The 14,183-nt window shown below is 42.7% G+C and overlaps 1 protein-coding gene across 8 annotated transcripts in view; it reads right to left on the bottom strand.

Moving 5' to 3' along the window:
- arid1b (AT-rich interactive domain 1B) overlaps positions 1–14,183 on the bottom strand; it is a 557,854-nt gene that overhangs the window by 38,310 nt on the left and 505,361 nt on the right. For all 8 annotated transcript variants that reach the window (XM_080200334.1, XM_080200331.1, XM_080200332.1 and 5 more), the window contains one exon: positions 6,974–7,106. In XM_080200334.1, the coding sequence (XP_080056460.1) occupies positions 6,974–7,106 (133 nt within the window). The remainder of the gene's footprint in view (positions 1–6,973; positions 7,107–14,183) is intronic.

A 14,183-nucleotide genomic window follows, 5' to 3' on the forward strand; every position in this document is an offset into this window, starting at 1 on the left:
TTCCACCCTTCAGAATACTGTGCTCAGCTCGGGCAGCACACCTCAGGAATGTTACGTTCCATTTGGATGGGTGCACCACAGATTCATCAGAATGATACTGAGGTTAATTATAAGAGCAGGTTACAGGATTCAGAGTGGTATTCTCTTAAGGGATGATCTACATGAAGTGTTTAAGACAATTACAGGAATTGAGAAGAGTAGATAGTTAGAAACCATTTCCTTCATGGTGAGATTGTAAGAGGCACTTTGTTGCACAAAAAATAACAGAAATCTGTAACTCTCGTCGCCAGAAAGCCTTGAGAACTTCAAAACTGAGATAGATTAAGAGTTATGGAACCAAGGCAAATACATGGAATTAAGATTATTTGTTCAGGGAATGTGGGTATCACCGGCTGGGCCAACATTTATTGCCAATCCCAAACTGCCCTGAACTGAGTGACTTGCTAGCCATTTCAGAGGGAAGTCAAAAGTCATTCACATTGCTATGGATATGGAGTCACCGGTAGACCAGGCCAGTTAAGGATGGAAGATTTCCTTTCTCAAAGGGCATTCATGAACCAGATGAGCTTTTTACGACTATCAACAATGGACATTAGTCTCTTAATTCCAGATTTTTATTGAATTCAAGTTTCACCATCTGCCAAGGTGGGTTTTGAACACAGGTTCCCAGAGCATTACCCAGGGTCTCTGGATTACTAGTTCAGCGACTACACCACTGCCATGATTGAATGGAATGGTAGGACAGATTTGAGGAGCTGAATGGCCTACTCTTTTTGTCCTTTTCTATATTCTTATGGTCAATCACAAACCAGTTTACTACTTCAACCAGTTGCATTCCTGTTTTCTTAAGGGTGCTCCCAAGTGAGACCCACATGGAACTTGAAACTCAAATGAGCTTCGTTCCATTAGGCCAGTTTTACAGCCTGCATTTGGGTACTCAGTCAAAACACCAAGTGGAACTAATGTGCAGAAAATAGGGACATTGATATGGAAAAAAATATAGAACTCATATTAATTCTGATGGAATTATGTATTGTGTTGGGCAATTACTCTGTAGTTTTGATTGAAACTGTGGAAAGGTTCAAAGTCCCAAGACTATTCAATCTTTTCAACTGAAGTTGATTGACTGGACACGATCAGCAGTCATAAAAGATAATACAGTGAGAATAACTTGTAACGTACTGGATATTAGCTAGTGGTCTAGTAGATCTTTGCATGTGTGGTAAATAACAGCTGGAATTGGCCTGTCTGACATTCTGCCTAATGACACCCTAAGTTTGTTGGAGTCAGTGATTAATGCCCCAAGAAACTGAAAAAAAATGTTGTGACACAGCTTACCAATTAGACAGAGACAACCTGCTTGCTGAGAGATCATTTGACTTGTATTTATAAAAGAGATCCAGTTACCCCACCAATATAGGGGCCACACACACAAACAATTAAAGTCCAACAGTACTGCTCCAGTTAATACTGAGGGATGACAAACGTCACAAATCATGATGGTCAAGCTTTAAAAGGAAGTTACCTATAGATGTTGATTGGGCATAACATGCTGGGGCACAGCTCATCAACATTTTAGGGTAGAAAATGTTTTTTAAATAAGGCAGCAGGACAGCACTGTTTAATTTGATTGTATTGTATTTGTTTCATACTTACTGAAACAAAACTTAGGAAGGGACAGGACTGGCAGCTCAATGTTCCAGGGTGCAGATGCTATAGGAAAGATAGAACAGAAGGTAAGAGAGGAGAGGGAGTTGCACTTTTGATTAGGGAAAGTATCATGGCCGTACTGAAAGGGGATATATCCAAGGGTTCGGCCCTGAGTCTATATGTCTGGAATTGAGAAATAAGAAGGGGGCAGTCACTTTGATAGGGTTGTATTATAGGCCCCCAAATAGTCGGTGGGAAATTGAGGAACAAATATGTAAGGAAATTACAGACAGCTCCAAGAAAAATAGGGTGGTAATAGTCGGAGATTTTAACTTTTTCAACATTGACTGACAGCTCCAGGGACCTGGGTTCGATTCCTGGCTTGGGTCACTGTCTGTGCGGAGTTTGCAAATTCTCCTTGTGTCTGCGTGGGTTTCCTCTGCGTGCTCCGATTTCTTCCCACAGTCCGAAGATGTGTGAACTAGGCCATGCTAAAATTGCTCCTTAGTGTCCTGAGATGTTTAGGTTAGAGGGATTAGCAGGTAAAGTATGTAGGGATATGGGGGTAGGGCCTGGGTGGGATTGTGGTCGGTGCAGACTCGATGGGTCGAAGGGCCTCTTTCTGCCCTGTAGGGTTCTATGATTCTTTAATACCATGGTTGTCCCAGTCAGAGGGCTGGATGGAAAGAAATTTGTTGAGTGCACTCAGGAGGAATTTCTCATTCAGTATGCAGATGGCCCAACTAGAGAGGTGGCAAAACTTGACCTCCTCTTGGGAAATAAGGAAGGGCAGGTGACAGAAGTGTTAGTGAGGGATTACTTTGGGACCAGTGACCATAATTCTGTAGGTTTTAAGATAGCTATGGAGAATGATAGTCAGGTCCAAAAGTTAAAATTCTAAATTGGGGCAAGGCCAATTTTGATGGTATCAGGCAGGAAATTTCAAAACTTAATTGGGGGAGTCTGTGGAAAGGCAAAGAGACTTCTGGTAAGTGGCACACTTTTAAATGTGTGTTAACCAGGGTTCAGGGTAAACACATTCCTTTTAGAGTGAAGGGCAAGGCTGGCAGAAGTAGGGGACCCTGGATGATTTGGGATATTGAGGCCCTGGTCAAGAAGAAGAAAAAGGCACATGACATGCATAGGCAGCTGGGATCAAGTGAATCCCTTGAAGAGTACAGGGGGTGTAGGAGTAGAGTTCAGAGAGAAATCAGGAGGGCAAAAAGGCGACATGAGATTGTTTTGGCAGACAAGACAAAGAAGAATCCAAAGAGCTTCTACAAATACAAAAAAGGCAAAAGAGTAACAAAAGAGAGAGTAGGGCCTCTTAAGGATCAACAAGATCATCTATGTACGGATCCACAAGAGATGGGTGAGATCCTAGATGAATATTTCTCATCAGTATTCATTGTTGAGAAAGCATGGATGTTAGGGAACTTGGGGAAATAAATAGTAATGTCTTGAGGAGTGTACATATTACAGAGAAGGAGGTGCTGGAAGTCTAAAAGCGCATCAAGGTAGATAAATCCCCAGGACCTGATGAGGTGTATCCCAGGACACTGTGGGAGGCTAGGGAGGAAATTGCGGGTCCCCTAGCAGAGATATTTGAATCATCGATAGTCATGGGTGAGGTGCGTGAAGATTGGAGATTGGCAAATGTTGTGACTTTGTGTAAAAAGGGCTGCAGGGAAAAGCCTGGGAACTACAAGCCAGTGAGCCTCACATCTGTGGTGGGTAAATTGTTGGAAGGGATTTTGACAGACAGGATCTATAGGCATTTAGAGATGCAAGTACTGATTAGGGATAGTCAGCGTGGCTTTGTGAGTGGAATATCATGTCTCACAAATTTGATTGAGTTTTTTGAAGGGATAACCAAGATGGTAGATGAGGGTAGTGCAGTTGATGTTGTCTACAGAGACTTTAGCAAGGCCTTTGACAAAGTACCGCATGGTAGGTTGTTGCATAAAGTTAAATCTCATGGGATCCAAGGAAAGGTATCTAAATGGATACAAAATTGGCTTCTTGACAGAATGTGGAGATGCCAGCGTTGGACTGGGGTAAACACAGTAAGAAGTCTCACAACACCAGGTTAAAGTCCAACAGGTTTATTTGGTAGCAAACGCCACTAGCTTTCGGAGCGCTGCTCCTTCGTCAAGTGAATGGGGAATTCTGATCACAAACAGGCATATAAAGGCAGACACTCAGTTTATAGAATACTGATTAGAATGCGAATCTTTACAGCTAATCAAGTCTTAAAGGTGCAGACAATGTGAGTGGAGATAGCATTAAGCATAGGTTAAAGAGATGTGTATTGCCTCCAGACAGGACAGTAGGTGAGATGTTGCAAGCCCAGACAAGTCATGGGGGGTTACAAATAGTGTGACATAAACCCAAGAGGCCGTATTCTGTAAACGAAGCATGCGCCTTTATACGCCCTGTTTGTGATCAAAACTCCCCACTCACCTGCCGAAGGAGTAGCGCTCTGAAAGCTAGTGGCGTTTGCTACCAAATAAATTTCATGGACTTTAACCTGTTCTTGACAGAAGCCAGAGGGTGGTTGCAGAGAGATGTTTTTCAAACTGGATGCCTGTAATCAGCGGTGTGCCTCAGGGATCAGTGCTGGGTCCATTGTTGTCTGTCATTTATATTAATGATTTGGATGAGAATATAGGAGGCATGGTTAGTAAGTTTGCAGATGACACTAACATTGTGGCATAGTGAACAGTGAAGAAAGTTATCTCCAATTGCAACGGGATCTTGATCAATTGGGCCAGTGGGCTGACGAATGGCAGATTGAGTTTAATTTAGACAAATGCGAGGTGATGCATTTTGATAGACTGAACCAGGACAGGACTTACTCAGTTAATGGTAGGGCTTTGGGGAGAATTACAGAACAAAGAAATCTAGGGATACATGTTCATACTCCTTGAAAGTGGAGTCACAAGTGGACAGAGTGGTGAAGAAGGCACTGAGCATACTTTCATCGGTCTGAACATTGAATACAGAACTTGGAACGTCTTGTTGAAGTTGTACAAGATATTGGTAAGGCCACATTTGGAATACTGTGTGCAATACTGGTCACCCTATTATAGAAAGGATATTATTAAACTAGAAAGAGTGCAGAAAAGATTTACTAGGATGCACCGGGACTTGATGATTGAATTATAAGGAGAGGCTGGATAGATTGAGATTTTTTTCCTCTGGAGCTAGGAGGCTGAGGGGTGATCTTATAGAGGTGTATAAAATAACGATGGGCGCGGATCAGTTAGATAGTCAATATCTTTTCCCAAAGGTGGGGAGTCTAGAACTAGAGAGCATAGGTTTAAGGTGAGAGGGGAGAGATACAAAAGTGTCCAGAGGGGCAATTTTTTCTCATATAGGGTGGTGAGTGTTTGGAACAAGCTGCCAGAGGTAGTAGCAGAGGCGGGTACAAGTTTACCTTTTAAAAAGCATTTAGATAGTTACATGGGTACGATGGGTATAGAAGGATATGGGCCAAATGCGGGCAATTGGGATTAGCTTAGGGGTTTAAAAAAAGGGACGGCATGGACAAGTTGGGCCGAAGGGCCTGTTTCCATGCTAGTCCCAGTTGTCCGTGTTTGGCCCATATCCTTCTATACCTATCTTATCCATGTAACTGTCTAAACGCTTTTTAAAATACAAAACTGTACCCATCTCTGGTAGCTTTTCCAGACACTCACCATCCTGGGTGCGAAATAACTGCCCTCTGGACCCTTTTGTATCTCTCCCCTCTCACCTTAAACCTATGCCCTCTAGTTTATGGGAAAAAATATTGACTACTCTGTTGATCTAAGCCCCTCATTCTTTTAGAGACTTCTACAAAGATCACCCTTCAGCCTCCTACGCTCCACAGAAAAAAGTCCCAGTCTATCCAACCTCTTCTATAACTCAAACCATCAAGTTCCGGTATCATCCTAGTAAATCTTTTCTGCACCCTTTCTAGTTTAATAATATCCTTTCTATAATAGGGTGTCATTGAAATCCCAATTAGAATGTGTGGTCAGTATCTTCCCAAAAATGCACAAAATGTTGGTTCAGGCAAGAAAACTAGTGTGAATTTCATAGGCTACACGGATGGCTTTTCTTACCACATTGATCAGCACTTTTAAAGAGGAGGCGAGACAGTCGGCTGGAGGGGAAGGGCCTAAGAAAACCAGCATTGCCCAATCTCTGATTTAAATAAATAGAAACCCTCCACACCCCTGCACAGCTCACCATGCTCAGTTTGGGTTTGGCCATGACCATCTGGTTCCAGATCTCAAAGTTGGTTAAAAGGTCTGGATTCCAGAGGTGATGTGAAAGTGACTGCTCTTGACATCAAGGCAGCCTTTAACAAAGTATGATATCAAGAAATCTGAGTAAAACGGAAGTCAATGGAAATCGGGAGGAAAACTCTACACTGGTTGCAATCATACCCAGTACAAAGGAAAATGGTTGTGCTTGTTGGAGGTCAATCAGCTCAGTTGCAAAATGTTGCTACAGGACTTTCTCATGGCAGTGTTCTAGGCTCAACTACCTTCATCAACTTCATCAATGTTATTTCCTCCATCAGAAGATCATAAATGGGAATATCCACTGTTAACTGCATAGTTACTTTTGCAACTATTCAGATAATGAAACAATCTGTGCCCATATGCAGCAAGACCAAGGCAACATTCAAGCTTGAGCTAGTAATATTCCGTGCCACTCAAGGGACAGGCAATTACCATCTCCAATAAAAGAGAATCTAACCATTTTCTTTTAACTTCCAATGGGATTATCATTGTCATCTTGAGTGTTACCACTGATCAGAAACTTAATTGGACCAGTCCTAGTTTCCTAACACCTGCACTGGCGCAATGACTGCAGTGTGTATCACCGAAATGTAGCAGCTCACTAAGGCTCCTTCGATAGCAGGCACAAGGGAACACCACAACATACAATTTCTCCTCCAACTTGCACATCATCTTAACTTGGAACTATATCGCTATTCCTTCACTGTCACTGCATTAAAATCCTGAAACACCCTCCCTAAAAGCACAGTGTATGTACCTACACCACAATGACTGCAGTGGTTAAAGTAGACAGCTGACTGCCGCCTCAAGGGCGGTGTTGCTGGTGATAATCACATTCCATGAACAAATAAAAAAAAATACTGTAATGGCATTAGCAGTTCTAATTGATGAGTTGATTTGTCTGTACATCTCTAACGATCAGCCTAAAGTTTAGATAATGGTTCCATCTTTTCTACCGTAGCAAACATAATCAATTCTCCATTAGGGAATATCAACAAAATAGTTTTAATGTTTTGCTTTCTCCGTACCTGTTACCCTGAATAGGTGTCATTTGTCCGTGTGGTGTTGATACAGGTGTTGGTGGCTTCAAGTCTCCGCCTTCTGTCACTGAACTGCTGGTAGATTGTGGTGTCTGTGGTCCTTGCAAGGAACCTGAACCGGCTATAAAATAAGAGGAGTTAGTTCTATTCTTCATAATGCTTGTGAGCTTATTAATTGATTCGAATGGGGATTTACTGCTATGAAGCAATATATTTTAATCTTTGTTAAATTATTCTGATGCTTAGTATTGAAATGTTCACAATATAAAACCAGTACACTACATAATGAAATGCTGCATTCCACATCTAACACTGCCAAACAAATGATCAAGCCCTGCTAGGAGATTTCTGGCTGAACACCTGCCCTACAACCATGCAACAATTTTAAAATTGAGCTGTGAAGTTGCAAAAAGCTTCAGCGTTTAGATGCTGCTTTCTAGAACTTCACAAAGAGGGAGAAATTTTCACCGAGTGGCAGGAAAGAACTGACATGTCTAGTTTCGACTGTGTTGCCTCCTATTCAATCAGTAAATGTCAGTCGTTAAGAAACTATTCTCCACACTCTGAACATGGTGACATGAAGACAACTGATCTCTGCAGCAAACCAATGTCAGAGAGAAAATACTCTCAGGGAATACACAGACAGAATAGTAACATAAGGATCAACTCCCTTTTAGAGCACACATTTATTAACCTACTGCAAGAGAAATGCTGCAATTAGGTGACAATTTCATGACTTATTTGGTTTGAGGAAGGGAGAAAAGAAACGCAGAAAACAGGCAAATTTAGGAAAATTTTAATTTAACATCTCTTCATACTAAAATTGGTTTTCTCCAATTCAATTTTGTGATGTTGACATGTTTTGCTGGAAAAAAAAACATTAGATTTTGAACTGAATATTAGTCACCAAACCACATAAATGAAGCAATCACCTAATTAAATGTGTTAAAACATTTTGAATTTTGCTATTTTTGTCTTTTTCTCTTGAGTAATAACTATACCATTCATTCCACACTGTAGCAAAAACTAGAAGAATAAATATACAATAGCATAAACCTTTTCCCAGAAGTGACAATGTATTCACTTAAATAAACCAGTGGAGGTTAGGTATGCTCACATACTTCAGACCATATAGCCAGCTATCATAACTTACTCAGTACAAACTCTGTCTAAATTTCAGAAGTCAAATCCAGGACAAAGTAGCCAGCTTGATTGGCACTACGATTACTAACATTCAATCCCTCCACTACAGACGCTCAGTAGCAGCAATGTGCACTATCTACAAGATGCACTGCAGCAATTCACCAAAGATTCTTAGACAGCACCTTCCAAACCCACAACTGCTTCCATCTAAAAAGGACAAGGGCAGCAGATAAATGGGAACACCACCACCTGCAAGTTCCCCTCCAAGCCACTCACCATGCTGACTTGGAAATATGTTGCCATTCCTTCACAGTCGCTGGGTCAAAATTTTGGAATTCCCTTCCTAACTGCATTGTGGGTCAACCCACAGAACATGGACTGCAGTGATTCAAGGCAGCAGTTCACCACCACCTTCTCAAGGGCAACTAGGGACGGAAAATAAATGCTGGCCAGCCAGTGACGTCCATGTCCCACTAATGAATAAAAAAAAAGTCATGGGGCTCGTCGCTAATCTACACTGATCAGAGGTCATTTGGCGGTAATATCTGTTTATATTCAAAACCCATCCCATCTCATTTATCTTGCTTTGGGAAATTTCCCATCTCAATACATGACATTTCAATTACATCATCTGTCAGTGAAGCGTTTGAGAAACTTGCTGGCGAAGAAAGACATATTCTGTTACAATTCATGCTGTCAGGCAGCAACAGAAACTCTACAATTGATGTCAAGAATTCAGTTAAGGCAGGGAAAAATCAACAGTATTACCACTCCTGATCATGATGCAGAAACCTTTGGGAAAGTACATGATAGCCACTGGATGAGTGCCCTGATACTGCTCTTGGCACTGCCAGGGTGGGATTGGAAAGGGATGGGATCTGAAGGGAGTGCCTAAAGGATGCGGAGTCTTAGGCTTTCCCATAGTGGAATATCACTTGCTTGGGGTTGGGCAATGTGGGGGGCCTGATACTAGCAAGGAGGGATTTGGGGGTGGGGGGAAGAGGGTTGTCACCCTCATGCTTGCATGGTGTGTGCTGGGGGAGTGGGTTGCTCCTCTGGGGTCAAAGATTCAGGGTGTATGTGCATGGGGGGGTGGGGAGTGGCTGGCATTGCAAAGTCCGTGACAGGGTCGGGGGGAAGGCGCGACAGCATGTGACCAACCTTCAGCTTAACTTTGAGATTGGGTACCTTTTAAAAACGGCAGCCCAAAACTTCATCCAAATTAGATGGTGTCCAGCCTCAAGCACATCAATCTGCAATAATAATTTTACTGACTGTTTGCAATAGGCAGGGTACTGACTGCACACAACCCGCCCAAGCTTGCAAGACTTGTAATAGAATGTCCAATGTTAGATGTGATTCCACAATTGCTGAGTAATTTCCTTGACTTGCACATCCGTCTCACTGTGTTTCCTTCAATTTCTGAACAACTCTTTATTCTGATGGTTGTTTCTCCCAGATCTCTCTCTACCTTGTTTCTTCACTTTGATGTTTCATCCTGGACTTTTATCATAGAACATAGAATGCTGCAGTACAAACAGGCCCTTCAGCCCACAAGTTGTGCCGACCACATCTATACCTACCAAGCCATAGAACTATCTGTAACTCCCAATGCCATTAGATCCCATATACCCATCCAGAAGTCTTTTAAAAGACCCCAGTGAGTTCGCCTCTACCACCACCGATGGCAGCCAATTCCACTCACTCACCACCCTGAGTGAAAAACTTACCCCTAACATCTCCTCTATACTTGCTTCCCAGCACCTTAAACCTGTGTCCTCTCGTAGCAACCATTTCAGCCCTGGGAAATAGCCTCCGAGAATCCACCCTAACTATTCCTCTCAACATTTTATAAACTTCTATCAGGTCACCTCTCAACCTTCGTCTCTCCAGGGAGAAGAGACCTAGCTCCCTCAACCTATCTTCATAAGGCATGCCTCCCAATCCAGGCAACATCCTTGTAAATCTCCTCTGCACCCTTTCAATAGCTTCCACATCCTTCCTGTAGTGAGGCGACCAGAACTGCTCACAGTACTCTAAGTGGGGTCTGACAAGGGTCTTATAAAGTTGCAGCATCACCTCCCGACTCCTAAACTCAATCCCTCGATTAGTGAAGGCCAGTACACCACACGCCTTCTTGACCACATCCTCCACCTGCGAGGCCGATTTAAGAGTCCTACGGACCCGGACCCCAAGATCCTTCTGCTCTTCAACCCAGCTAAGACTCCTACCCTTGATATGGTACTCCTGCATCCCGTTGGTCCTGCCAAAATGGCATTTATCCGCGTTTAAGTCCATCTGCCACTTCTCCGCCCAGTCTTGCATTCTAGTCATGCTGCAACTTCTGACATCCCTCCAGACTATCCACAACACCACCAACCTTCGTATCATCGGCGAACTTACTAACTCATCCCTCCACTTCCTCCTTCAGGTCATTTATGAAAATGACAAACAGCAAGGGTCATAGAACAGATCCCTGGGGCACTCCACTGGTGACCGACCTCCATGCAGAAAAAGACCCATCCACAACCACTCTCTGCCTTCTGCAGGCAAGCCAGTTCTGGATCCACAAGGCCAAAGCCCCTTGGATCCCATGCCCTGTCACCTTCTCAAGAAGTCTTGCATGGGGGACCTTATCAAACGCCTTGCTGAAGTCCATGTAAACCACATCCACCGCTCTTCCTTCATCAATGTGTTCATTCACATTTTCAAAGAACTCAACTAGGCTCGTAAGGCACGACCTGCCCTTGACAAAACCATGCTGACTATTCCTGATCATTCTAAACTTCTCTAAATGCTCATAAATCTTGTCCCTCAGAATCCTCTCCATCAACTTACCAACCACTGAGGTCAGACTCACGGTCGGTAATTTCCTGGGCTAACCCTGTTCCCTTTCTTGAAAATAGGAACCACATCCGCAATCCTCCAATCCTCCAGAACCTCTCCTGTCTCCATTGACGATGCAAAGCTCATCGCCAGGGGCTCTGCAATAACTTCCCTCACCTCCCACAGTAACCTGGGGTACATCCCTTCTGGTCCCGATGACTTATCTATCTTGATAGAATTTAAAAGTTCCAACACATCCTCTTTCTTAATATCCACATACACAATCTTTTCAGTCTGCTGCAAACCTGTAGTACAACCTCCCAGATCACTTTCCACCGTGAATACCGAGGCAAAGTACTCATTAAGCACCTCTGCCATTTCTTCCGGCTCGACACAGACTTTTCTCCCTTCACCTTTTATAGGTCCTACCCCTTCTTTTCTCATCCTTTTACTCTTCACATATTTGTAGAATGCCTTGGGATTCTCCTTAATTTTACCCACCAAGGCCTTCTCATGTCCAAATTATCCTTGTCAAATGTAGTGTTAGTTAAACTCCCTGAGTACATTGGTTCCAGCCTTGTTTCTCACTCTCTCCTCTGCTATTTCTCCAGCCTAACATTAACCTAACAGTGAACCTCCTATCGTGTGGTATTGGGAGTAAAGCAGGGCTTTTACTACCTTGAAGGTCTGCTCTTTTAACTTTCTTGTTAGCTCCTGAAATTCTGACTGCAGAATTTGAACTAGTTTCCTAACAATGTCATTGATTCCATGCACCACAACCTCACGATGTTTCTTACAATGCAAAATGCTCTACCACCTCTCAGTGATGTTCTCTACCTTGTCATAGGGGAGGGAATGCACCATGTGAGACTCGTCAACAGTTGCAGAAACTCCTGTCCACTCCCCAGCTATCAAATCCCTTATAATCAGTTGCTCCACAATATCATGGAGTGTGTGTGTGTATGCGCGCACGCGCGCGCATGTGGGGGGACTTCCTTTGAGGTGGTGTCACCCTCAAACTTTGAGCACTGAAAACTGATTCTGAGCAGCTCAGGATTTCTTCAATACCTGCCTGTTCCTCCTGCTCTATCAAATGGCCTTCTACCTGCTATTCTTCTGACTTACGAGTGGCTGAAGTGACTATTGCTTGAAATAAGAGATCATGTTTGAACTTAGTAGACTTGTAATAGGACTCGCCTCAGTCTTTTTTAGCTCTAGTTGGCCTGTTTTTCCTGATAGTTACTTTGTGTCAATTTTGGTGTCATCCTTGTGAATGTAGGTTGGTGGGCACTTAAATTCACACCACTGACAGATATGCCAGTTTGCTACCCTGCCCAATTGGCCCAGTTTCCAGAGGCAGAATCTTAGGTGGAAGCGACGAGTTAATGGTCAGTTAAGGCCAATTGTCAGAAACAAATTGGAATTTTTGAGCCTTCTGCAATGTGTGGAATGTGTCACTTGCTTGCAGATGGCCTCGTTGCGACAGACCAGGGAACCAGCACTCTAAGTAGGCTTTGAGGCCTTCTCCACCTGCCTGATCACATCCACAGCCTCTCTGTGAAGGAACTTTCCCTCAACAATTGTAGCCTGACACTATCATGATTTTTTAAATCCAAGATGGAGAGGATCTCTTTCTCTCACCTGAGATGACAGGCTCCAGCTCCGAACTGGCTGGCAAGCATACCTTCTGACTTCTAACTGACCAATTCACGGAAAATCACTGTGGGGCTGGAGACCCAATATAACCCCACCAAAATCCTGCACATGGACATGGTATTTTAAGTTTTGTATAATTAAGGCATAATGCATGTTTAACATAACTTCTCTGCTTATTCCTCTAGAAACGAATCCCAATGCTTTATTTGTATTTTTTAGTAACATTGCTAAACTGTTACTTTTAGTGATTTGCCTATTTGAACTCCTAGATCTTTTTATGCTTCTATCTCATTTTGACTCTTATTTTCCAGTAGGTTGTCCCTTATTCCACTTTTGAAAATACTCCACCTTATTTATCTATATTGAAATCGATTTGTCATTTGCTTGCCCACCTACAAGCTTATTAATGTTTTCTTGGATTGCATCCGTCTTTCTCAGTATTTGGCACTGTCTGCAAATTTTGACATGGTTCTTCCAATTTCTGAGTTCAAATTACTTATAAGAACATAACATAAGAACATAAGAAATAGGAGCAGGAGTAGGCCATCTAGCCCTTCGAGCCTGCCCTGCCATTCAATAAGATCATGGCTGATCTGTCATGGCTCAGTTCCACATTCCCGCCCTCTCCCCATAACCCTTAATCCCCTCTCTCATCAAAAACCCATCAACCTGCGTATGAGACCTCATGTCCAATCTTGACAGAGCTGATGAGCACAGCTGCTGGTGAATCATAATGGAAGATAAGGTAGTGTTGCAGCAGTCAACAATTAAGTGAGAAAGGGTGAGCCATTGGGCCTCAGGCCAGCATGGCTGGGGTAGAGATGCGATGGGGATGATGATAGTGTGTTATTGCTATATGTATTGTTTAAGGGAAATGTTTAAAGATTCAGTTTTTTTCTGCAGGCAGTTGGTGTCTGGAAAACATTTAGCTCAGATGCTGGGAAAGTATGATAATTACGCATTTTAGTCATGCAGAATTTACTTAGGATGGTGCTAATGGATTTTTGTTTACGGATGGAGGTTTTCCCTAGGACTCTGATTAAAGGAATGGAAGGTGGGTTTAGGAATGCAGGGTCATGAGATGATGTGGTTATTGGGAGGTGCTAGGTCTGTAGCAGGGAAACAGTTTTTCAGTTCTGATGGGATTTATTTAAAGGTAGAGATTTTCTACAAACTACTTTCTCTCTGCAAAATCTCTCTGAAAGTTTCAAGACTGTCTACACATACTATAGCAAGTAGCTTTATGGTTCCTAATTGCATTTAAAGTGACCTTTGAGTCTGTAAGAGGAACGTTGCTCATTTTGTTCTGCAACAGTGCTAAGTTAGAAATTAAGAGATATTTTCTTTCATTTTTAAATATTGTTCAACTGTTAACAGTTAAACTGCTTCATTCCTTAGAGTTATAGCTGAAGTGTTATTAAATAAAGTTTATTTAGAACATTACAGCGCAGAACAGGCCCTTTGGCCCACGATGTTGCTCCGACCAATTAAAAAGCAATGACCCTCTAACCTAAACCAGTCCCTTTCCATCCATAAACCTATCCACGGATCTCTTAAAAGATCCCTAATTTGT

The sequence above is a fragment of the Carcharhinus amblyrhynchos genome, chromosome 12 (assembly GCF_965287045.1).
Source record: "Carcharhinus amblyrhynchos chromosome 12, sCarAmb.v2.hapA, whole genome shotgun sequence".
Classification (NCBI taxonomy): Eukaryota; Metazoa; Chordata; class Chondrichthyes; order Carcharhiniformes; family Carcharhinidae; genus Carcharhinus; species Carcharhinus amblyrhynchos.